This window comes from Schistocerca gregaria, chromosome 3, assembly GCF_023897955.1.
Source record: "Schistocerca gregaria isolate iqSchGreg1 chromosome 3, iqSchGreg1.2, whole genome shotgun sequence".
NCBI classification, from domain to species: Eukaryota; Metazoa; Arthropoda; class Insecta; order Orthoptera; family Acrididae; genus Schistocerca; species Schistocerca gregaria.
Genome location: NC_064922.1, coordinates 776,428,272 through 776,455,492, shown reverse-complemented (window position 1 = coordinate 776,455,492; position 27,221 = coordinate 776,428,272). Strand labels below are relative to the sequence as shown.

The 27,221-nt window shown below is 38.9% G+C and overlaps 1 protein-coding gene across 1 annotated transcript in view; it reads right to left on the bottom strand.

Moving 5' to 3' along the window:
• Positions 1-1,359: 1,359 nt before the first annotated feature.
• LOC126355031 (uncharacterized) overlaps positions 1,360-27,221 on the bottom strand; it is a 415,838-nt gene continuing 389,976 nt past the window's right edge. The window contains exon 4 of the mRNA XM_050005178.1: positions 1,360-3,864. Within this exon, the coding sequence (XP_049861135.1) occupies positions 3,791-3,864 (74 nt within the window). The 3' untranslated portion in view covers positions 1,360-3,790. The remainder of the gene's footprint in view (positions 3,865-27,221) is intronic.

Here is a 27,221-nt window from a genome sequence, read left to right as displayed (position 1 = left end):
AATACTGGATGAGTAATTACGCAATTAAATATAAAAATATAAATATTTGCCTTTTTAGTTTAACCACATCTTTCCAGATATTCAGTCCACAGAGGAACAACAAGAAAATCTGAAACATACTAATTTTTTAAACAACTAGCCACTATTAACATTAACAGAAGTACCTGACCTAGAAGTTGAAATGAACTGAGTTCCCTAAAATTCTTAGGTACATTTAGCTACTTATCATATGGGAAGGCAGACAACACCACAGTTAAACATAAGTACATGCAAGTAATATCTAAGACTTATTTTTACTATAATGAAAAACTATGTACCAATTTTTCAGTCATGTGATGTATCAGTTTGAATAGTTTAAAGTTAGTCTACAATAACATGGATTACAACTTAAGATAAAAAAAGTAATAATATCAAATATATTCTTTCACAGGAATTCTGAAATTTGTTCTTTATGAACGCCAACTGACATTGGAAAAGTCATTCTGTTTCCATAAAGTGGACTTGTGTATGATTTAAACAAATATTGCAACACTTGGAAAAACATTACAGAGTTTCTAGGTTTTCCTTATATTAAATATCATATCAGTATATATATCTAGTAACAACAGTAATTACACAATGCAGAAGCTCAAAAAACAAATAGTTCACTGGGAAGGAGACATGATTTATTCAGTCATAAATCAAACTCAGAACTACAGTATGTGGTGTTGACTAAGGGCATGTGCATAGTGCAACTTAGATAAAACTTCACAAACGCTTCCTTTCTAAATCTGCTTCCTGTCTACATCTGAAAATGTTTGGTGGTATTTGTAGTTTCCATGGTGAAATTGGCTGCTGTGCAGTAGATGAAGCAAAGTGTAAAAATGCACTATTTATAAATAGATAATGTATACGTAACATTCTGTATTAACTCTTGAGAATAATTTTCAGTATAGTATTTACTTAACCAGTTTGGTGAGCTTTTAGTGACCAGTCTGGTGTGCACGGCTACACAATATTAATCTGATTAAGTGAAAAATGGATTTCTTCAGTATTTCACTTGGCATCAGACAAGGTGAACCACAGAATGAAACAATATAATTAACATCATACTACTATACTATTTTTGTTTATTATCACATCTGAACTCTTCAGAATGATAAGTTTTTATGTTGGGAGACAATGTCTAGATACATTCAGTTATATAATGAACAACATTGTTCCAGTATTACTAGTTGAACAGCTAACAACCCTGACCCACTACAACACATTGCACAAGAACCTGAAGACAAATCAAATTTTTGTTTGCATCAGTATGAATCCTCATATATTGAGTATTATTTTCACAACAAAGAAAAAAGAACAGAATCAACATATTGGTGTAATGTCCTTGCAGCTTACTGATTAGATTTAATGGTAAAAATGCTGCAGAAATACAATGACATGATATTTACAAGTGATTACAAAATAAAAATAATTATTTACAGTGTCCTACATCTGTAAAAATCAGTGAAATGTAAATGAAACAGAGTATAATTCATTATATTGTATCAGGTAGCCTTACATCAACATTTATAAGTAATATTGTTCATCATAACTACATGAGTTGATAAGCCAATGCAATACTGATCATTTTATTCTCTGACAAGACTCATTAAGATATTGCTGAATCATATAATAACATTCATAAAAATAATAAAGTTAACTGCTTTCTATAAACATTACTCCACACAAAATATACAACACAATTTTGTAAAGCAAAAATTCATTGTTGCTTTACATATTATACCTTTGTGGCAATGTTAAGATCTGATTACCATGAATAACAATACTTACTTGTGTTAAAAGAATGCACTATTATAGGATACTCGTAATATGACCATGATATGTTTTGCAGTACAGAAAAATTAATGATAATAATGACTAGAAGTGATCAACACTTATGTCATCTTTACTACTCTATACAATATAACCTGTACGGGTACCTGTATAACTGGCTACAATTAGGTAATCCAGTTTTCAAATTTTGTAACTGGACTTATTTCAAATGTGTCTCCACTTATTACAATGTTAAATTGGTGTTAAAACGACATGTTATCCAGAAATATAAATAATTCTCTAATGGTTCTTGTTAGATATATTTGCAGCTAAATATTGTATCTAGCTACATAAAGGCTATGCAAGAAAGCTGTCCATTGATCATATTACTAGGGTGCCACTATTTTATAACAAATAATTGTAATTAATTATGAAATATGATTTTATCTTCATAAAGTGTAGCATTATGACTAAATAAGATTGATAGTAAACAGCGAAATGTTAATGCCAGTCTAATAGAAGGCTGAAGGCATCCCAGTTTTGAATCAAATAGTGAATCAAAATCAAGCTTGTATAAGTGAGTTACAAGGACCATCCAAACAAAATGGTTTCTGTCATAATTTTGAATGTGATGAGTGATCACAACAATTATTGAGCTGAGCTGAATTATTGTGACACACATCAAAGAAATGTTTGTTTCACTGGGCAATGCTAGACAATAACAGTTATTATTTTTGAACATGAATTAATCTGGGAGACAAACTTCGCCCATGGAATGACCTCTCAAGAAAATAAGATTGTGAGATTAAGGAATGGATTTTAATTTATTGTTACACAAAGTGATTTCAGGCTATGAAACATAATAGTGCCCACAATGTTTTGCGTAATCAGTGAGTAGAAGGTTCCACTTAATATTAACTCTGTTTCTTTGGAAGGCTGATCTACAGGAAGTGGTTGTATTGACACTGTCCAGTGAAAGTTAACCTGCATTTTTGTATTTAAAACTACAACTGACTGGCTGTTTTATGAAACATTTCATTATAGACAAATTCCATGGACATTAGTATCAAATTTCACAGTTATTTGAAAGTGACTGTGAGTCATACTTTTGTAGGCTGACCTCAGATGCACATAACCCAGATGCATGTTGCAAAAAGCAGCTTAACACACAAGATATTCATTAATAAATTATTTCATGATTACAAAACTACTGGAAGCAACAAGTTTATCATAAAAATCTTTAATTTTTTTGTATTTGTGCAAGTAACTCACAGTACAAAAATCAATAATAAACAGTGTGGAAAGCACATTTCATTTATTTACACTTGGGCTACACTGCACATTCTCTGTTTATATTCGACTTATCATACCATATTCAAACAAGAACTTACATTCACTTGTACAGTCCATACAACTCTCTACATTATTAACAGAAATGGGTGTAACAACAGTCACAGTTTACTCTAACTACTGTATTTGCACTTTTACAGAAACCCTAAAGTCTGTTTAAATTACTAATAAACTGTATCTCCAGTTAACTCTTAATAGTAAGAAAACTGATGAGGAACACATTTTAAAGACAACTGTAATAGACACACAGTTTGAAATGTAAAGTAGTCATCCTTTGTACAATTATTTTACAGGTTCCTGTTCAATTATACATACATCTCTGTATACTATATACATATAAATAATGACTTCACCTACAGAATATGTGTGTCACTGGTTAGCCAATATGCATTAATAGAGTTACATATGGCAACACTGAAATAACAAGACTGAATACACGTGGAGCAGCATAGACTCCATATAATCTGGTTTCAGCTACTCTGACAGCAAAACATTTTACTGTCACCGACATCACCGTTTGCTGTGCCACCTGGTAAAGGCTCTTTAAGGCCTTCCTAGCAAGCAGACAAGTGTTTCCTTTGTGTAGGCAGTGCTTAGCCTCTCCAATGAACATTCTTCAGCCAGAAGAGTGCAGGAGAACCCATCACACACGGTGACTGTTGCCATCAATGTACACATTCCCATGGACATCCAAAGGCTCACTTTGCTGTTTATGAACTGCAACAAGAGACAAATAAGTTTGTTAGTGATTATGAAGAATTCTACATATTCCTTTCTTCACACTGGTGCATTTACGTAACACAAGTCTCCTAAGAGCAAAACTAATGAACTTCAGAACTAACTGGAAAACTTAAGCTGCAGGGTACTTTCAGTAAATGAACATTGGCTTAATGATGAATAACTAAAACGAAGTGTACAATTTGGTTATGAAATACTGAAAGTAGATTAAATGTACTCTATGACATTGTACATGCAAGTGAACTGTGCACAGATGAAAAATGTGAAGCTGCGACCATAATGCTGACAAAATGCGAAACTATTGCAGCTTTAGTATATTGCCCCCTGAAATCACAGTGAAAACTTGTCTGTGGATCTGATAGAGAAAATAATACTCTTGCTTACATAAAAATTACAAAATGTTAATATTTGGTGATAATAATGCAGACATTATGTTCAAGAATATTTCTGAAATACAGTAAGAAATTATCAAAACATAAGATGCATAGCATGCTTACATTTCTGATGATGAGTGGTTATGGCTCAGACTAAATTTTAACAGTAAAGTAACTGAAACTTCCTCTGAATTATTGGACAAGTTAATGACTCGAAGTCAAACCAGTTAATAGATCTGTAAATTGAACATGTTCTAAATGCCAGAGAAAACCACCCAAGTACATTAATTGTATTAAACCACAAAATCTAAAATTTTGGTACACCCCACATCTAAAAAGGTCAAGGCCACAGAAACAGCCGGCCAGTTCGGTTCATATTTGGCAGGTCGCTTGTATAAGACGTAAAATGAAAGGTTCTAAGATATTTTGGCTCAACTCCCCTTAAATTTTGAGAAAGCCATCCCTAGAGTTCATGACATGCTAACGAGTCAATGACAAGATTGAAGGAAAATTGGAGCTTTTTTCATCATCATATATGGGGTCCGCAAGTGCATATTTTCCTGGAAATTGAGGAAAGAAACTATTATGCCTACCACTTGAGAGGTTATGTCCAAGAAATTATGAAGCAAAAAAAAAAAAAGATGTCGCCATGTGTGCACATCCTGTTGTGTTGTTAGGAGCAGGTGCAGCAGAATTGGCATGTGTTTTGGCAGCGAGGAGAGTGTGGAAGCTGAGCTGGGTTTCATGGTGTTATCAGCAGATGGTGGCACCTTTTGACGTGCTGTGATTGGCAGACACTCTGGATCTGAGAATTTCAGACTGCGTGTCAGGTAAACATAGGCCTTGGTCGCATGGTTGGAAAAACAGCTGTCAGAATGGAATATTGAGGGGTAACCACCATAGCTGAATTGACTGTCACGAAATAATATCAAATAACACTAAATTTAATAAAACCTGAACCTAACTAGTTGCAGAGAAGCGAGTGACATGGTTACAAAGGCAAAATTAAGGCGAGTGCATGATGAAAATGCGCTTTCGATGTGAAGCATAATTTTTAAGTTATATCGTGTTAAATGTTTTCTGTATGAAATAAATTTTTAAAATTAATATCGCGACAACGCCTAAACCGATTTTTAGAAACAAAGTGTCTACAGAAAGGTCTTATTGAGCACTGTCAGACTTTAATAGTACATTTTTTAAAATAAATATCACATAATTTGAATTACAGGCCGGAATATAAATAAAAACCTGAATTTTCGCATAAATACAACTGAAACATTGTAAGCAGTGGCAGCGTTACTAAGTAGAAGTCATTAGGTTTGTATGAGTATATTTAATGTTAACTGTTTATATTTATCAGTAATATAACAATGGAAAGTAGCATTTACTTGGAGAAAATCGTATTTATGAACAAACTATATAAGTTAGAGAAAAATTAAGAACAACATTAGAAAGCTGGGGAAATTTATATACAGATTAATACATAAGGAATGTATACAAGGAATTAAATTTATAGTTTTTAAATATGTTTCAGATGTTGGAAGTGTCTGCACCTGACTAATGTCAATGCAAGGACATAAATAGTGGCAGCCATCTTTGTTCTTAGACACTTTATGTTTAGTTTGTGTGGCAGTTATCTTTGAAATCTGGAACAGACAGCAAGCATGAATGGCATTAGGTTGCATTTCCAGTGAGTCGAAATGTTGTTAAGTATTGAGTCCTGAATTTGTGATACAAGTATCGATAGTGAACACATTGAAATATTTTCGTGATAGGCAAACTGGCTCTCTCATAGACTTGCGATACTTCTGTGTGTCAATGGAGAATTCTCTAAAATATTTTCAGTATGTAAACTGAATATTTTGCATTAGACAATATGGTATGAACTTTATTATGGTTATTTTTTAGGGTGATCTACACTCCAAATTTAGTTAGTTCACAATTGTAGGACATTAATTTTGGGCTTGCACTAAGAAAACTTTATTTTTCTGTGAACTTTCTGGAAGTTTACACGAAAATGAGATATTGTTCTATTTCATTTAAGCTCTCACTCAGATGATAATTATTTCAGTGACGAATAATTATTGTCTGTCACATGTATTACTATTTTTGAAATAAACTGAGTTTTGCTGAAACTTAAAACACTATGAATAGTGAACGTTATTTTTATCATAAATCCCTGCCTCATTTTGTGAAAGTCTGTGACTGAATTCTTTAGCATTAAAGCAACAGATGCCTTGGTTGGCCCCTAGACTGTAGCACAGCCAACCTTGAACAATCCAAAACGCATTTTGGAGGCCACAGATACAGTGAGTCTCTGATTTACAATTTTGTTATTCATGCAATTGCATGTGAGGGCTCATGAGCTATTGATTGAACATTTATTTTGTGGAAGTACCATGTTTTAACTTCTCTATCCACTATTTACTATCCTTATCATTGCATATGGTTGGTCTTGTGTGGGAAAATTCTCTCTCTTATTTATTATCTGTCTCATTGCACACTTATGTACTCAAAAGATAAACACTACACAACCACAGTGCCACTAGTGTAATGATGAAGGCATCTAGTTGTGGAGCAGGAAATTTGTGTTCAATGAGCAGATGCATTTAGCAGTTTGTTGATTTGTATTTTTTACTGTATCGAAATTTATAGCAATAGGAGGGTTAATATGGCAGTTAGTAAGGAATAATAACAAGAAAGGCAAATAAATTTCTCATATGCCTACGATTAATAAGGAATTAAATTTTCAAGTTTCCACTTATGAAACAATGTTATAGTATGGGTGGTATGCATTAAAATTAATTCTCAAAAGAAAAATACTTTTCAAAGTAAGCCAAGTCTGCCGCCAATTCTTCGAAAGGAAAGTTGTAGTTGTGCAAAGATTGCACTCATTTTCTTGGTGCTATGCATATATTTGTTTCGTATGATGAAGAAAAATCCGCAATTTTCAATTATCTATCGATCCTGCCAATTTTGAGTCAATTATACATCATGAACTTTAGGGTGGATTTCTCAAAAACGAGTTGAGCCAAAATATCTCAGAATCTTTTATTTTAGGTTGTATATAAGAGACCTGCCAAATATGAGCTCAATTGGTTGCCATGACTGAGGCCTTAAGTAGATAAGAATCTTGAGGCTACTATATTGATACGTCAAAGAATAATAATTTAGACAAGGGAATGTACGTTAAAATGAAAAAATACAGGTCTGAAATCAAGGCAACAAAGCACAAAACACATATGCATTGAACTCAGTGAAGGAAAGTGATCTGCATGAGAAGTTACTAAAACAGAGATAAATTGTGATAACAAATTATACTAGATACGAATTGTACCTGACACTCTACATGCACATTTTGTCAGTCTTCACTCAAACGACAATATTGTGCAGGATGTTGAGCACAGGCAGAGACACTATTGGCAGAAATAAAGTGCAAACAGGCAACTTTCGCTGGAAAGGTGAGGGTGGTCAATGAATCGATAGGTAAGCTCAATAGTTCTAGAGTACAGGATTACTATGCTCTCTCAAATTATGTTATTAAATAAAGGCAGAGACACTATTGGCAGAAATAAAGTGTAAACAGGCAACTTTCGCTGGAAAGGAGAGGGTGGTCAATGAATCGATAGATAAGCTCAATAGTTCTAGAGTACAGGATTACTATGCTCTCTCAAATTATGTTATTAAATATGTCAGAAAATGAAGGTAATTATCCAGAGCATTGGAAAATATCTGCTGTTATCTCCAGATAACTATCGACCAATATCATTTATACCAATAATATAAAAAATTATGATTACTGCATGAATAAATGGATGAGTCAATAATTTAAATCTACTGATCTAATTAGCTTCTCAGAGCACAGTTTGTGATCCAGCCTGTCTACAGCGAGAACAGTTTAGTGCACAATAGTAAAAGCATACAATTGTTTTAAAAATAAAGAGAAGATATGTGCAACGTTGTTGGGCCTCAGCTAATCTTTTGATATGGTTTCCAACAATATTCTAATTAAAAAAACCACCGCTATGGGGTGAGAGAGAATGCTCTTTGTCTAATGCATCCTTACATGGACAAAAAGAAAGTTAAGACAAATAAAATCACAATATCTTCCAGTTGTAAAGGCTGGACTTCTTCTTAGCCCTTTTCTGTTCGTTATTTATATGAATCATTTACCCACCGTTGTGCCATTGATGCAGTGCTGTATGTTGATGCCACAAAACTCATCAGCTATGATACTATCCTTGCTAGTGTGAAAGATAGCATAGTGGCTATGATGGAGAGATGTATTACTTGCTTTAAGGCGAATGTTACACAGAAAAATGACAGTGAAACTGAAGACATTATATTCAGTCTGAATGTTCTCAGTCACGATGACAAGACTGTCAAATTATAAAGGATTTCACATAGACCAAAAGCTCAGATGGGGTAACTACACAGGGAAATTATATGACAGACTAGCACATGTCTTCTATTGGCTGTAAAGGCTGAGGAACAGCGTAATAACGAATTTCTATAGTATGAATATTTTGCATTCTTCCTCTCCCACCTCAGTTATTGGGCAGTATTATGGGGTTATTCTGTGGGCTCAAAATTAGTGTTTAATGGTGAAATAAAGCTGTCAGTTGCACTGCAGGATAGGACAAGAGAATCTTGCATAGGTTATTTAAAAACAGCTAAATATAATGTCAGTTCCTAACCTGTATATCTACAAATGTCTTGTCTTTGTTACACAAAACTCAAGCAAGTTTGACTTAAGGAGGGCAATTAATGACAATAACACAAGACCTGGACATACAATTAATGTACAGCATTCTACGCTGGCAAAGACTCGTAACAGCTAAAAGTATCTTGGTCTTGTCTACTTCTACAAATTATCTAAAAATGCCTACAAAGTTCTAGTAAATATAAAAGTAATAGTATTTCCTTTCTCTGTCCATCCCCTTCTCTATCCTGTCTGTCTCCTCCTCTTCCCTTTCCCTGTGTATTTTCTCCTTCCCTGTCTGTCTTTCCATCTCTCCTCCTCCTCGCCGTTTCTCTCCCCACTTTATCATCCCTATCCCAATAGGGAGTCGCTGGCTCTTACCACCTCAGTATTTCTTTTTAGATAGTAAGTAGTGTATGCACCAAGTTAGGGTGACACCGATCTTAGGTTTTAGGAAGAGTTTATTATCCATGGTTTGCCCGAGTAGGCACTTACCACATATATTTAACATGTTTCTCACATATCTGTACGCCTCCTATGTCACCTATGTCTCTAGCAAACTCCACCTTGAAGTTTCGTTCTGACGCAGTTCTATGTTTATGTTGTCATGTCTCCTGACCTATTTGTCATACAACGATATAATTTTTCAAGACCATTCAGTGGTGTATGTAAATACTGTCTGCAAGATGTGTTGTGAGTAAAATTATTAGTATGGAAGTAATAAATTAAAAACTTCTGCCTGGTGCGATAATTTTACTGCATAAACTACGAAAATATAGTGAGTGATGAACATTTTTGCTTTCATCATTTTGAGGGGTTTTTTTACCGATATAATTCTCGTGAAGGTTGCTACAAAAGTGCTTTCATTCTCAAACACTGGACGAATAATTCCGGTTATTTGCACATCATAAGCTACACAACCTTTTCGCCCCGACCCCACTGATGGTTTTTTTGCCACAGTAGCAATACACAAAAACATGGATAATTTTTATAATGTTTATGGAACCACACATATTTGTATATATAATTAATCTGCATCTGTAGCGAATTTCGCCCTGCAGTTTCGCTTTCACACAGCTCAAAGTTTACGACGTCATACGTCTTGAACTATGTTTCGTAAACTGATATGGTTCAAATGGTTCAAATGGCTCTGAGCACTATGGGACTTAACTACTGTGGTCATCAGTCCCCTAGAACTTAGAAATACTTAAACCTAACTAACCTAAGGACATCACACACATCCATGGCCGAGGCAGGATTCGAACCTGCGACTCTAGCAGTCGCGCGGTTCCTGATTGCGCGCCTAGAACCGCTAGACCACCGCGGCGGGCTAAAATGATATATCGATGATATGATATATGGTGATATGATATAATCATGTGTAGGTGCATTTAGCGGCATGTGTATATACTACCTGCGAAATGTGTTGCAAGTAGTGTTAGTAGTAAAAAGTAATAAAATAAAAAGTATTGTATGACGTGGCAGTTTTTCGCGCATCTGTGTTAATGACGTCATATCTCCTGAATTATGTATCGTACGATGATACAGTTTTGCAGGTGAACGTTATGCTCTCTGCAAAATATGTCACGAGCAGAGTTAATAGTAAAGAAATGATAAACTAGAACGTCGTGCCTAATGTGGTAGTTTTACTGCGTGAACAACGAAAATTTAGTAAGTGATAAATTTCTTTCCTTTTGTCACTTTTTATGGGCTGTAAGTGAGACACAGCTCTGTGAAGGTTTGAAATTATGTGTAAGGTTCGTTGCAAATTACCAAGTTTTCCCATTCTCAAACACTAAGTGAATAAATCTAGGTGTTCACGCATCGTGGACAACACATCTTTACACCCCTACTTCTACCCCTTTGATAGGTGGGTGACTCACGCCGCCATAGATTCATTCCAGACGGTAAGTGATAGGCGTATTAAGTCTGGTTGAATTTGGTCGAATGGTTTAGTGGGAGTTGTGAAACACGTCCATACATCAATTTTTACAATTTGTTTGGATTAATGGCGATGTCATGCTGTGCAATTACTTATTTTTTCTTGTACTTATTGTCATTGTTATTAATTAACTGTGTAGTGTATTTTATGTTGTAACTGCTCTGTTATGTAATTACTTATTGTTTCTGCCATATATTTAAATGTGCAGCCTATATATCTTCCATTATTTTCTTGTACTTACTGACATTTGCCTAAGTCGGTATTTTCATTAATTTTTTTTAGTAACATCAACAACACCGGGTATGGGGATGCTCAAAGATTAATTAAGCCTTTATACTGTGTCTGTGTTTATAAAAGTAAGACCAATGCAAAATTATTGCACAAATATCTAACTACAGTTGTAAGTTAAGGAAATGGCATAGACGAAATAAATGATTGATCAATGGTACCGTACACTGAACTTTAGTACATGTTATATGCCGCATTCTTTTTGTTTCATTTACTATTTACAAAAGGACTAACTTATCACTGTTGCATACTGTTAATTTAACATCATATGAGAAATAAATTAATATTTATACCGTTGTATACCACAAAAATTAACATGTATCGGTCAATAGGCTCGAAAATTGTAAATTTCACTTTGCATTAAGATACGTCATTAGGGACGGCGCGTCTGGAAGGAGACAGTAAAAGCGACAGCCAATGACAGGCTACATAATTGTGATACAGGAGGAACAATCGAAGACGGTAGGGTTAGAAGAGAGCTGTCTTTTGGGGATAAAGAGGACACTTCGTCTTGGAGATAGCAGAGTAAAAAGTGCGTGCTGGGGAGGTGGCTAAATGAAGACTTAGTGTGATGACAGTACAGACAAAATGTCTTCTCTTGGTATGCATCCACAGAACCGAGTAATTTTGCGGGGGTCAGTCAGGGATAAATGTTTCAGCGGTGTATTTTCTGTTATGAACTCCAAAGTTTAGTTACGTGTCGTGGCAAATTAAGTAATAAATGTAGGAAATAACTTTTTGTTTTCATTTAGTGGGAATTTGTGTAGAACGGTGTGCACTGGCCGACTGCTGACGTTGCTATCTAAAAGCTTTTTAATCTCAAAAGGACTTGAAGTTATTTAAAGAAACGCTTTGATTGGAAACTGTAAACTACAATGTTGTCTAGTTTTATCTATCACACTGAATCTATCTACTTACATTTGTTTTAAGCTGCAGTTACCAATTATTGCAAACAATTTTGATCAAAGTTAATTTAAAGAAGGAAATGTTATGCACAGGTTTTCGATTATTCCCTATATAGTTATTTTTCATTGACTGATCTGGTCTTGTAACACTAACCAAAACGGCCTTGCTGTGCTGGTACTGCGAACGGCTGGAAGCAAGGGGAAATTACAGCCGTAATTTTTCCCGAGGGCATGCAGCTTTATTGTACGGTTAAATGATGATGGGGTCGTCTTGGATAAAATATTCCGCAGGTAAAATAGTCCCTTTTCGGATCTCTGGGCGGAGACTACTTAAGAGGACGTCGTTATCAGGAGAAAGAAAACTGGAGTTCTACGGATCGGAGCGTGGAATGTCAGATCCCTTAATCGGGCAGGTAGGTTGGAAAATTTAAGAAATAAAAACTTTGAGGTTCGCCGATCACAATGTAATTCTGTCAGAAACAGCAAAGGACTTGGAAGAGCAGTTGAACGGAATGGACAGTGTCTTGGAAAGGTGGATATAAGATGAACATCAACAAAAGCAAAACGAGGACAATGGATTGTAGTCGAATTAAGTCGGGTGATGCTGAGGGAATTAGATTAGGAAATGAGACACCCAAAGTAGTAAAGGAGTTTTGCTATTTGGGGAGCAAAATAACTTATGTTGGCCGAAGTAGAGAAGATATAAAATGTAGACTGGCAATGGCAAGGAAAGCGTTTCTGAAAAAGAGGAATTTGTTAACATCGAGTATAGATTTAAGTGTCAGGAAGTCGTTTCTGAAAGTATTTGTATGGAGTGTAGCCATGTATGGAACTGAAACATGGAGGATAAATAGTTTGGACAAGAAGAGAATAGAAGCTTTCGAAATGTGGTGCTACAGAAGAATGCTGAAGATTAGATGGGTATATCACATAACTAATGAGGAGGTATTGAATAGAATTGGGGAGAAGATGAGTTTGTGTCACAACTTGACAAGAAGAAGGGACCGGTTGGTAGGACATGTTCTGAAGCATCAAAGGATCACAAATTTAGCATTGGAGGGCAGCGTGGAGGGTAAAAATCGTAGAGGAGACCAAGAGATGAATACACTAAGCAGATTCAGAAGGATGTAGGTTGCAGTAAGTACTGGGAGGTGAAGAAGCTTGCACAGGATAGAGTAGCATGGAGAGCTGCACCAAACCAGTCTCAGGACTGAAGACCACAACAACAACAGTTATTTTTCGAGCCCAATACTTTTTTTCAGAACCAAGGTGTAAAGCCACACATGATTTTATAATGAGCACACGATACATACTAGTGTAATTATTAATTTGTACTCAAAGCTGCTGTATTTCTAATTTCATTTTACATATAAACGATGGCAACAGATACGTTTATATGATGGAAAGGCTTCTAAGCACGTGTCTTTACACATTTAATTTGGCAGCCCTCTCATTTGAATTGAGATTCCTGACATTGTCTAGAGTTTTGCGAATAGTAAGGCTAGATTTTATACAAATATCTTTGTTTAATAACACAGATGTTGAAAGTAATGAATCTCGATGAATTTATAATCGATTGTCCTGACTTGTAAGCAATATCGCTGCACTTGTATTAAAACAAGCATGTGCTGATTCAGTCATCAGTTTGTAATATAATTTCAGTGAGACAGTATTTTGGAGAATGTAATGACCTTTCAATTTTTGCACTCAGTGGCTAAAAGAAAATGTTTAACATAACAGATGTTTGTATAATAAGTGAAGGGTAGTCAAGTTAGACTTGTGTATATTTTAATCTTTTATGAGAATTTTACTTCTAATTATTTCATTTAGATACTGCAACGAAAATAGCTATTTACTTGACCCCAATAAACCTTTCTTCAATCTGATGTAATAGTATCCACGAGTATCTCCTACAAACAATCATCATAATTATTTTTACACTAGCTGAGTTCCTGTCGTTAACCAGTTATATATTTAATCCAGTCTTCTGTTAGTCCATTTCCACCTTCCCCCTCTCTCTGTCCAACTCCTACTCCCCTTCTCATGTCTGTTCCCTGCACCCCCCTCTGTCTGACCATCTCCTCCTCCTGCTGTCACTGTCCATCTCCTCCTCTCCCTTCTCTCTATCTCCTCTTCCTCCTGTGTCTGCCCATCTCTTCCTCTTTCGTTTCTCTGTCCATCGGCTCCTTTCCCCTCCAACCATCTCCCTCACCTCTCCTCTCTCTCCATTTCCTCCTCCCCTCTCTCCATCTCTTCCTCTCCCCACTCTCTATGCATCTCTTCATCTTTCCTTTTTCCGTCCATCTACTCCTCCCCATCAATCAATCTCTTCCATTCCCTCTGTCCACTCCTTCTACTTCCCCTCCCTGTCCATCTGCTACACCTGCCTCTCTCTGTCCATCTCCTGCTTTTTCTTTCCCTCTCCATCTCCTACCCCTTCTCGCTTTCTATCTTCTGCTCTTTTCTTTCTGCCCATTTCCCACTTCCCCTCTCTCTATACATCTCTTTCTCCCCCCTACGTATGTCCAACCACTTTTTTCCCTTCTCTAGCCACCTCCTGCTCAGACCATCGTTAACGACCTGCAGTGTGGACTGTGTCAAACGTGTTGCAGAGATCTAGGAATATGGAATCTGCCTGTTGCCCTTCATCCACATTTAATAGAATGTTGTTGTTGTTGTTGTCTTCAGTCCTGAGACTGGTTTGATGCAGCTCTCCATGCTACTCTATCCTGTGCAAGCTGCTTCATCTCCCAGTACCTACTGCAACCTACATCCTTCTGAATCTGCTTAGTGTACTCATCTCTCGGTCTCCCTCTACGATTTTTACCCTCCACGCTGCCCTCCAATGCTAAATTTGTGATCCCTTGATGCCTCAAAACATGTCCTACCAACCGATCCCTTCTTCTAGTCAAGTTGTGCCACAAACTTCTCTTCTCCCCAATCCTATTCAATACCTCCTCATTAGTTACGTGATCTATCCACCTTATCTTCAGTATTCTTCTGTAGCACCACATTTCGAAAGCTTCTATTCTCTTCTTGTCCAAACTAGTTATCGTCCATGTTTCACTTCCATACATGGCTACACTCCAACAAATACTTTCAGAAACGACTTTAATAGAATATAGTGCAAGAAAAGTGTAAGCTGAGTTTCGTACGAACGATGCATTCTAAATCCATGCTGATTTTTGGACAGAAGCTTTCCTATCTCAGGGAAAGTCATTACATTCGAACTTAGAATATGCTCAAGAATACTGCAACGAACTAATTGCAACCCTTAATTCACGAAGTGTGGCCTTTCAGACCGCGTGAAAATTTTCTAACTCGTCCACTAAGTTCAGTCCTGGCATAATGCTTCTATAGCCTTCCTACCCTCCTTAAATCACCAACCCTACAATGTGTTGTTGTTGGTTGCATTATGGTCTCCTTTTGTTGCTGACACTTGTTATTGGGACTAGGTCGGGTATCTGAGACTGCACCTTGTGAACTCCGTACCTGTGGTCTTTGGCACAGCACAAAATGTGTTCGGAGGAATACATCAGTTTTAATGACCCTAAATGTAATGAAATTGTTTGTCAGTGGGTGGAAAAAGATGTCAGTGATATAGATCAAGAAATAAACGAAACAGACGACTATTTTTCAAAATCCAACGATGACAGTTCTACTAGTAGAGCATCATTCAAATAAATAACTTCAGGATAATTGTGATGGTGACCTCTCCATTTCTCCAATGAACAAGTTAGCTAAAATAAATTATGTTCTGAGTGGTGGCAAAGAAAAATGTAGAACCCAGCACTTAAAAATCACTTTTGTAGACTTTATTTCTGTATCTGTGGAGCGCGATTTCAGTGTGTAAATTTGAATTCTGAAACTTAGTTTTATGTGAAAATTTACTTGATACTGAGATACTACAGTTTTTAGGAATGTAAAATGAAATTCTCTAACAGTTGGTTTATGTGTAGTGTTTAAAAAGCTGGACAAAAGTAAGTATTTTGCTATGATAAAGGGTAAAATACCACAGGGCTTATTTAGTGCAATTAAATGAACAAACAGCATTCAAACAACACTCAAGTAAATCTAAAAATAAAAGTTATGTAACTTAAATTAACATCTTCAAATAATTTCTGCCCTAAATCTCGGTTTAAACGTAAGTGTTCCAGAGACCCCACATCATGGAAAAAATACAGGAAAGTCACCTCTTGAGTTAAGGATATTGGCCTGTAATTCTGGAGGTCGTTCTTTTATCCTTCCTTTATAGAGGAGTTGGCTGGTTGCTTGATTTGGTGGAGGGGACGAAACTTAGGCAGGATTAGGGAAAGATGGGAAAGCAAATCAGCCGTGCCCTTCCAAAGGGACCATTCCGGCATTTGCCTGAAGTGATTTAGCGAAATCACGGAAAACCTAAATCAGGATGGTAGGACGCGGATTTGAACCGTCGTCCTGCCTAATGCTAATCCAGAGTGCTAGCTACTGTGCTACCTCGCTCGGTATACGTAAGTCACCTGTGTTTGTTTCCAGCCGCTTGGGACTTCGCCCTGGGCGAAAGATTCACGATAGAAGCAAGCTAAGTAAGGGGCCACTGCCTAAGAGAACACTGTAAAACCTGGGATTCCATTCAGACCTGGCGACTCAGTTTCGCCCTTGAGAGATGCAATATTTTTGTCGACGGCAATGAACACCGTACCTCCTATAGTCTCTGACCTATCTTTTCCATACAGTTTCCATGCCTCGTCAAATATTGCGCTGTTTTCTACGTTGTGTCTCATCCAGCTCTAGGTTCCGTGTACAATTCGGGCGCAACAGCTTTCTTGGAGGGCGGTAAATTCAGTGGCTGTTTTTCAGCAATTTACTGTTAAAATTTTAGCATTCGAAGTGTCTTTACCTGTACGCGATCCGATTTCTCTCTCTGTGTGTTTCGACTGACCTGACAACAAAATAATTTGCACGAAATTCATGTAAACTAATCTCTCAGTTAAATACATTGTAGGCAGTAGGTACTTATTATAAAGTGATAGCGTTAATGTGTTCGGAGATCAATAACCACAGTTGTTCAACAGATATGAGTTCCCTTTTGTAAGAAATTATGTTTCGTTTCCTGCAGCCCTAGCCCTTCTATGAGACTTACACGATTTCGCTACCCGCCAGTTCAGATCAACAATAATGGAACCTCCGTTGACACAGGTGGAGTGATTCATTATGTATAGATGTAGATGATTTGCACTGTGTGGCCAAAAAACCGTGGCACCAATTACTCTTTGCTCCTAAGATGTCAAATACATAATTGTTAGCGTGTAAGGCCCACGAAAATGACGTTTAATCTTCGGAGAAGTCTTTCCACGAACTTATTATAAAACTACCGAGCGAGGTGGCGCAGTGGTTAGCACACTGGACTCGCATTTGGGAGGACGACGGTTCAACCCCGTCTCCAGCCATCCTGATTTAGGTTTTCCGTGATTTCCCTAAATCGTTTCAGGCAAATGCCGGGATGGTTCATTTGAAAGGGCACGACCGATTTCCTTCCCAATCCTTCCCTAACCCGAGTTTGCGCTCCGTCTCTATTGACCTCGTTGTCGACGGGACGTTAAACACTAACTACCACCATTATTATAAAACTAGTACATTAAAGTCGCTAAACACTTTCGTTAAACAAAACTGAGACCCTTACAGCATCACCACAGCAAAGGAGGTAGCAAACGTGGCTTACTAAATCCGCCATCTTGAAAGATGGGTGATCTTGACGAAGGAGTCCCCCATAATAAGGAAGAAGAATGGACCACGTGTAAGTCACACGATCGACCCAGTTCTGACGTCGCAACAAGCAAGCTAATCAGAGATATGGCCTCTGAATTTGGAGCCTGTGATTTATGAATGTGAGGCTCAGACTCCACATCAGCGATCTCAGCAGTCATTAGACATCGTGAGACAGCAGAATGGGGCGCCGCGGAACTCACGGACTTCGAACGTGGCCAGGTGATTGGGTGTCACTTATACGTCTGTACGCGAGATTTCCACACTCTTAAACATTCCTAGATCCACTGTTTGCGATGTGATAGTGAAGTGGAAACGTGAAAGGATATGTACAGCACAAAAGCGTACAGACCGGCCTCGTCTATTGACTGACAGAGACCGCCGACAGTTGAAGAGGGTCGTAAAGTATAATAGGCAGATATATATCCAGACGATCACACAGGAATTCCAGGATCCACCGCAAGTACTATGGCAGTTAGGTGGGAGGTGAAAAACTTGGATTTCACGGTCGAGCGGCTGCTAGTAAGTCACACTCACGCCGATAAGTGCCAAACGACGCCTCTCTTGGTGTAAGGAGCGTAAACATTGAACGATTGAAAAATGTTGCGTGGAGTGACGAATCACGGTACACAATATGACGATCCGATGGCAGGATGTGGGTATGGCAAATGCCTGGTGAACTACATTTGCCAGCGTGTGTGGTGCCAGCAGTAAAATTCGGAGGCAGTGGTGTTGTGGTGGTCGTGTTTTTCATGGAGGGGGCTTTGCACCCCTTGTTGTTTTGCGTGGCACTATCACAGCACAGGCCTACATTGAAGTTTTGAGCACCTTCTTGCTTTCCACTGTTGAAGAACAATTCGGGGATGGCGATTGCATCTTTCAACACAATCGAGCACCTGTTCATAACGCACGGAGTGGTTACACGACAACATCCCTGTAATGGACTAGCCCTGTACAGAGACCTGACCTGAATCCTACAGATCACCTTTGGGATGTTCTGGAACGCCGACTTTGTGCCAGGCCTCACCGATCGACACCAGTATCTCTCCTCAGTGCAGCACTCCGTGAAGAATGGGCTGCCATTCCCCAAGAGACCTTCCAGCACTTGACTGAACGTATGCCTACGAGAGTGGAAGCTGTCGTTAAGGCTAAGGGTGGGCCAACACCATGCTGAATTCCAGCACTACCGATGGAGGACGCCACGAACTTGTAAGTCATTTTCAGCCAGGTGTCCGGATACTTTTGACCACATAGTGTATCTCACAGAGTCGCTTACGTCCAGCCTTGTGTTTCTTAGAAGACTTTACAACAGCCGCCATCAGTGTTCTGCTCTTGTGTTCGCGAAATTCTGGTCTGCCACTAACTAAAGTCATTCTGTTGTCTTTTCCTTAGTTGGTCATGTATATTTGTGTTTTATGCTTTTATTTTTGATAGGGTAAATGGATAAATCTTGAAGACAGATTTTGACTTTAGGATGCGAGGAATATGTGGAGAAATGATTTTTTCTCTTATTTAACGCAAATCAGTCTATCTGTCGTAATGAATTGTATTTGCCTACATGTCGCCTCGAGTGTGCCTGGAGGGGGGGGGGGGGGGGGGAGGAGATAGACAGACAGTAATTTTGGGGGGAATGGGGAGGGGGTAATGATACATAGTAGATATGTCTGCTGCTGTTTACATCCACCTGAAGGTTATTCCGTAAGCGGATACTCCGTCCCCACTTAGGGAAGCGCTCATCGGGCTAGCACGGCTACGGGTAACCGGAGGTTAAGACGCAGTTGCAGCGGAATTGTTTGTTATGCCAGATGCGGTAAGGCAGCTTGCTGCAACTTCCTGGCGTCGTGCTGGCCAAGTGCTGCAGGAAGAAACACATAGTGACCAGCATGCAGTAGCAGCGAGTTTGAGAAGCAATTGCGATCTGAGGACAAGAGGGCGTGGTTGCACGTGACTAGCTGGCCACAGTGGGCGTTGCACGTTTGACACTCGAGGAAACATTGCAGCATCAACTCCACAAGCTGCGGTGCAGAACTCAGCCAGACCGACAAGTACGGCTCCATGTCGAACAGATGGCACGATGACAGAAGGAGCAACGTTTTGTGAGACAGCAAGTCCTAAAATAAATTGAACTGATCGAATGGGTGTATAAACGCTGCAGACAAATCGTAGAGAAACTGTATCATATTTGACAGAAATGCCTAACATATTCCAGTCCTTAGATGTTAGCTTGGATTTTGTCTGATATTCATAAACCATTTCGTGCCCACGACTGGCAAGAAAGTTTCAATTGAGTATTTTACTACAGGCTATTTCAAACTGCTGTGAAGTATAAAAGTAAACGTCGAATGCCACGGTTGGCTACCACGTGCGATAGCGTCAGGTCACCTAGAAACACAAAAGTTTTCCTTATTTGACTTCACTCAGCACATTCTTGGAGTATCATCCCAGATGTGCGACGAGATTCGTGGTTTCCTGCCAGAAAGCAAACGTTTGTAGTAACTAATGGGAAGTCATCGAGTGAAACAGAAGTGATATCTGGTGTTTCCCAGAGAAGTGTTATAGGCCCTCTGCTATTTCTAATCTTTGAGAGCTACTCGTAAACTAACATCAGTCAATTTAAAAAAAAAAAAAAAGTGGATGAAGTAACAGAATCTGTTTTATAATACTCTGAAAGCACACATTCTAATTTTTTCCCACATAGTTTTCAGGCAGAGTCAGACATTTGTCATAGCTTTCGACGAGCTTTAATATTCTGTAATCACAGAATTTTGCTAGTTGCAACTGAAGCCACCCTATGATTGTGATTTTACACGGAAGGGCTGCAGCAAAAAACTGTAAAGATAGTGAAGTCCGTCGCGAATATTGTGGAGTTTACGGGCCAAACGTAATGAGTGAAGATGGTGTAACACAATGGTGCCGCATGTTCGAAAACGGACGAACCAATGTCCATGATGAAGACAAAAGTGGTCGGCCGAGTATCGTGAACGCAGATTTGGCCGACAAAATCTTCAGAAAAAACAGCAGATTCACCTTCTCGGAGCTATGTGTTCGTTTTCCACGATTAGCTGTACTCTTCCGTATGAAAGCGGCGTCGTAGGCTGGCTTCTGCCGCAGGCGGCAGAAACTTACGATTACACAGTTTCAAAGCTCGTCAAACGCTTCGACAAATGTCTCAATGTGGCTGGGAACTATGCGGAAAAATAGACAAGAGTGTTTGTCTGATATTCATAAATCATTTCGTGCCCCCCGACGATAGTGTTTTATGACTAGCCCTCGTATATAAACGATTAGGGAGACAATATGAACAATCCGGTTATACTGCTTACGGGTGATGCTGTCGTTGGCCGTTTACTGAAGTCATCAGAAAATCGATAGGAAATACAAGATGATTTGTACAAGATGTCTGTATTCTGAAAAGTGGCAGTTGAACAGTTGACCCAAAACAATAAAAAGTGTGAGGTTTCCACATGAGCACTAAAGGAAATACGTTAAATTTCAGTTACACGCTAAAGAATACAAATTTAAAGGTTGTCAAAGCAACTAAATACCTAGGGATTACAATTAGGAAAAACTGACATTGGAACCAGCACACGGAAAATAATGTATATATGCAGACTGAAGCGGCAGATGAAAACTTGTGCCAAGACCAGGATTCGACCTCAGGTCTACTGCTCATTAGGCACACGCGCTAACCACTACGCCACCTTGGTACTGGCTTTGCACGAGTACACAGACTACCCTGGTACCCTCAATCCAGCCACGCTGGGACAGTCATTAGCGCATCTACCTGGTGAGCAGGAGACCCGGGTTTTGGTCTTGGTACAAATTTACATTCGTTGCTTCAGTCTGGATGTGTACATCATGTATGTCTGAGACTCAAAAATATCTCTGGAACCATGTGGTTTAATTTGATTAAAACACAGAAAATGTTGTGGGGAATGCGAACCAAAGGCTGCGTTTTACTGGCGAACACCCATGAAAATACAACAGATCTAGTAAAGAGACTGCCTACACTAAGGTTATCCGTTCGCTCCTAGAGTATTACTTCGCGGTATGGAATCCTTACCAGTTAGGATTGATGCAGTACATCGACGAAGTTTTGCATTGTCGCGAACGCGAAGTAGGGGAGAGAGTGCCATGGATATGACACGTGAGCTGGGGCGGCAATTATTAAAACGTGGTTTTCATTGGGGCGAGATCTTCTTATAAAATTTCAGGAATTTTAGTGTTTATTTTCCCCACGTGCAATTCGAGAGTGGAACGGCGGACAAATAGTCTGAAAGTCTTTTTATGAACCCTTTGTCAAGCGCCTGGATGTGCATCGCAGATTTCTCATGTAGATGTGATGCACATTATTTTGCAAACTGTAAGTGTCGTACCTCAGGTGTAACTTTTTGGGACACATGACTGCTGTGGCATTTGCATCACATTTCAGGTCCTAATTTCATCTGCTTCAGAGATACTATGTTCACCGTTGCAGCTGTTTTAAAAAGAAGCAATAGACAAATTTACCTCGTCCATGTTAACAGGTGGCCAGTACTCTTAAATGTGTAACAGCAGTGTGGGAAGGCTTGAGCATGTGTTTGTTGGCTAACACAAACAGCAGAGACTCCCTTGCCAATGGGCAGCAATCGTACAATCTTCAATGTTAATTTTGAGAAAATAACTTAAAAGAAAGCTACGCAGACGGTACAGGAAGTTTTACTTAATCTGAGTTCGTCTTTGTAATATAATTTTATTTTAAAAAAAGTTATGCAGAAACTAAACGAAAGAATAATGTTAACCTTATATGAGAGATGGCTGAGATCACCGAGAATCAACGAACCGCATCTCGCGCGGTCACCTAAGGAACTTGCAGGTGGATTCGTTAGACAGTCTCTCTGGTATACTCCGAATAAAACAAGAAAACCATCTTAGCTTGAATATATTAGAATTTTGCATTCAAGGAACTGTAGAATCTGTGAAAAGTGACTCGAACAATTTTTGATGTTATACAAACTTACTTTCGCTACTGACAAGGGAACGTTCCCAAGTGTCGGTTAACGATCTTGATGAAATGACTGCGACATTTTGGAAAACATTTCGTATATGGTGGGCTATAATGGACAAACTGCTAGAGTAGATCCTAACTATTTGCACTCGGTGGTTCGCTGAGCAGTAGTAGAGAGGTTTTATTACCTCTTATCTGAAGCTGTCTCGCTGTTTCACTGAATTTCCCCTCTAAAGGTCGCAACTTCTGGTCTATATAAATCGAACACTGGCGTAAGGGGGGCGATTGGGATTGGTACTACTGACCGAAATGAAGTCTCCCGATTCATTTGATTTTATAACGAATGCTACCCGACTTTTTATTTGTCTTTCATTGTTAAATAACGAAAATTACATTTAAGGTTGAAACTGTACTCCAGTTAATGCCGCATGAGAGTCAGCAAGATTCGTAAGTGAACATTTATTCTACGGCAGCGATGTCGAGTCTCAGTTTCGAGCACCGCCCTTGTTACGACTAATCTCACCGCCACTCACAACGGAGCATTTCCGAGTGTTGATAAACGATCTCGATGAAACTTGGCAAGTGTGCAGAGGGGGAAAAATAATGCAGTGCACATTTTTTTTATTCGTGCCTAATTTCACTTTTCTTTTGCAGAACACCCACCACCATTAATTAATTTTGAAAAATGTAAACTTTCGTTACAACATACATTAAAGAAGCTTTCAAGCTACAGGGTGTTTCAAAAAAGACCGGTATATTTGAAACGGCAATACAAACTAAACGAGCAGCGTTAGAAATACACCGTTTGTTGCAATATGCTTGGGACAACAGTACATTTTCAGGCAGACAAACTTTCGAAATTACAGTAGTTACAATTGTCAACAACAGATGGCGCTGGTCTGGGAAACTCTATAGTACGATATTTTCCACATATCCACCATGCGTAGCAATAATATGGCGTAGTCTCTGAATGAAATTACCCGAAACCTTTGACAACGTGTCTGGCGGAATGGCTTCACATGCAGATGAGATGTACTGCTTCAGCTGTTCAATTGTTTCTGGATTCTGGCGGTACACCTGGTCTTTCAAGTGTCCCCACAGAAAGAAGTCACAGGGGTTCATGTCTGGCGAATAGGGAGGCCAATCCACGCCGCCTCCTGTATGTTTCAGATAGCCCAAAGCAATCACACGATCATCGAAATATTCATTCAGGAAATTAAAGACGTCGGCCGTGCGATGTGGCCGGGCACCATCTTGCATACACCACGAGGTGTTCGCAGTGTCATCTAAGGCAGTTTGTGCCGCCACAAATTCATGAAGAATGTCCAGATAGCGTGATGCAGTAATCGTTTCGGATCTGAAAAATGGGCCAATGATTCCTTTGGAAGAAATGGTGGCCCAGACCAGTACTTTTTGAGGATGCAGGGACGATGGGACTGCAACATGGGGCTTTTCGGTTCCCCAGTTCTGTTTATTGACGAAGCCGTCCAGGTAAAAATAAGCTTCGTCAGTAAACCAAATGCTGCCCACATGCATGTCGCCGTCATCAATCCTGTGCACTATATCGTTAGTGAATGTCTCTCGTGCAGCAATGGTAGCGACGCTGAGGGGTTGCCGCGCTTGAATTTTGTATAGATAGAGATGTAAACTCTGGCGCATGAGACGATACGTGGACGTTGGCGTCATTTGGACCGCAGCTGCAACACAGCTGCAACACGGCGAACGGAAACCCGAGGCCGCTGTTGGATCACCTGCTGCACTAGCTGCGCGTTGCCCTCTGTGGTTGCCATACGCGGTCGCCCTACCTTACCAGCACGTTCATCCGTCACGTTCCCAGTCCATTGAAATTTTTCAAACAGATCCTTTATTGTATCGCTTTTCGGTCCTTTGGTTACATTAAACCTCCGTTGAAAACTTCGTCTTGTTGCAACAACACTGTGTTCTAGGCGGTGGAATTTCAACACCAGGAAAATCCTCTGTTCTAAGGAGTAAACCATGTTGTCCACAGCACACTTGCACGTTGTGAACAGCACACGCTTACAGCAGAAAGACGACGTACAGAATGGCGCACCCACAGACTGCGTTGTCTTCTATATCTTTCACATCACTTGCAGCGCCATCTGTTGTTGAAAATTGTAACTACTGTAATTTCGAAAGTTTGTCCGCCTGAAAATGTACTGTTGTCCCAAGCATATTGCAACAAACGGTGTATTTCTATCGCGGCTCGTTTAGTTTTTATTGCCATTTCAAATATACCGGTCATTTTTGAAACACCCTGTACATTCGTCCATGTGTAATTAAGCTGGTTTCTGAAAATCAATTTTTGGAAACACCGTGCTGTCGGAGTATTTTCACACACCCATTTAAAATATTTAAGCATTCACTTTTAGTCCAGTTACTTATTTTATTTATATTTGTTCTATGTTTTAAATTGTATTTTACGTTTTACAGTCATATTTGTTTTCTTTGCTTTTTTGTTCGTTTAGTTTACCGCTTCACGTAATTGAAAATAAGAAGTAACTCATCACCAAATACAATGCTTACCTGTAAATAATTGTTTAAACATAACGTTTACAGTACGTTGTCCACGATGGTGAGAGTTCATCGGAGGTGAGGGTGTCATCTGGAGTGCCCCAGGGAAGTGTGGTAAGTCCGCTGTTGTTTTCTATCTACATAAATGATCTTTTGGATAGGGTGGATAGCAATGTGCGGCTGTTTGCTGATGATGCTGTGGTGTACGGGAAGGTGTCGTCGTTGAGTGACTGTAGGAGGACACAAGATGACTGGGACAAGATTTGTGATTGGTGTAAAGAATGACAGCTAACTCTAAATATAGATAAATGTAAATTAATGCAGATGAATAGGAAAAAGAATCCCGTAATGTTTGAATACTCCATTAGTAGTGTAGCTCTTGACACAGTCACGTCGATTAAATATTTGGGCGTAACATTACAGAGCGATATGAAGTGGGACAGGCATGTAACGGCAGTTGTGAGGAAGGCGGATAGTCGTCTTCGGTTCATTGGTAGAATTTTGGGAAGATGTGGTTCATCTGTAAAGGATACCGCTTATAAAACACTAATACGACCTATTCTTGAGTACTGCTCGAGCGTTTGGGATCCCTATCAGGTCGGATTGAGGGAGGACATAGAAGCAATTCAAAGGTGGGCTGCTAGATTTGTTACTGGTAGGTTTGATCATCACGCGAGTGTTACGGAAATGCTTCAGGAACTCGGGCGGGAGTCTCTGGAGGAAAGGAAGCGTTCTTTTCGTGAATCGCTACTGAGGAAATTTAGAGAACCAGCATTTGAGGCCGACTGCAGTACAATTTTAGTGCCGCCAACTTATATTTCGCGGGAAGACCACAAAGATAAGAGAGATTAGGTCTCATACAGAGGTATATAGGCACTCATTTTTCCCTCGTTCTGTTTGGGAGTGGAACAGGGAGAGAAGATGCTAGTTGTGGTACGAGGTACCCTCCGCCACACACCGTATGGTGGATTGCGGAGCATGTAGGTAGATGTAGATGTACATAAAATGAACAAAATTCTTCACATAGTACATGCGGCAGAGAGCACAACATAAAATAAAATTCAGTAGGATTTCAGGTTATCGCGGATGAACCTCTAAATATCCTGTTTTGTATCAGGCATCTTTCAGTAAGCCTAGGCGAATAGAATTGATTATGTACTAGTGACTACAGATCGATTATATTGCTTCTCAAGTGGTGATTGATATCATAATCACTCGTCAGAACTAGATCCACTCTCGCAGTTTATCCAAAGCACCCCACCATACACAAGACGTATTCTAAAAGTAGCAGAGATAGTGCAATTTTGCGTTTTGTGTTAGATTCGCACGATTTTTTCGTTATTGTGTTGGTAATTAAGTCTGAAATGTATCGGTACAGTGTTAGCCATACCGGATATTTGATCAGTTGCCAGCTGTCAAAAAGGTTACACATGCTTTAGTAGGATCGGCAGTTATTTATTTTGCATATAAATGAATAAGAGAATTTGTAGTAAATTTTGTTATAAGAAAGGAATAAAGCGTAGTAAAGTTTTAGAAAAATTAAATATTGCCTTTGATGAGTCTACTATGAGTAAAGCAATGGTTTACGTCAGGTAAAAGTTTTACAAAGAAGTCCATGAAGATACTGAAGATGATGAGCGCCCTGGACGCCCAGCACATCAACCGACGAAATGTTGGAAGAAATGAAACTAAAATGATTATGAATGATAGGCGAATCACAACCACGCAAGCCGCAGACAATTGGCTCAAGCCATGGAATGTTTCCGGATGTTTTCAGTATGAAATGAGTAATGTGACAGCAAAATCTGTTCCAAAACTTTTGAATTTCAAATAAAAACAGAGGCGAACGCACATTGTTCAG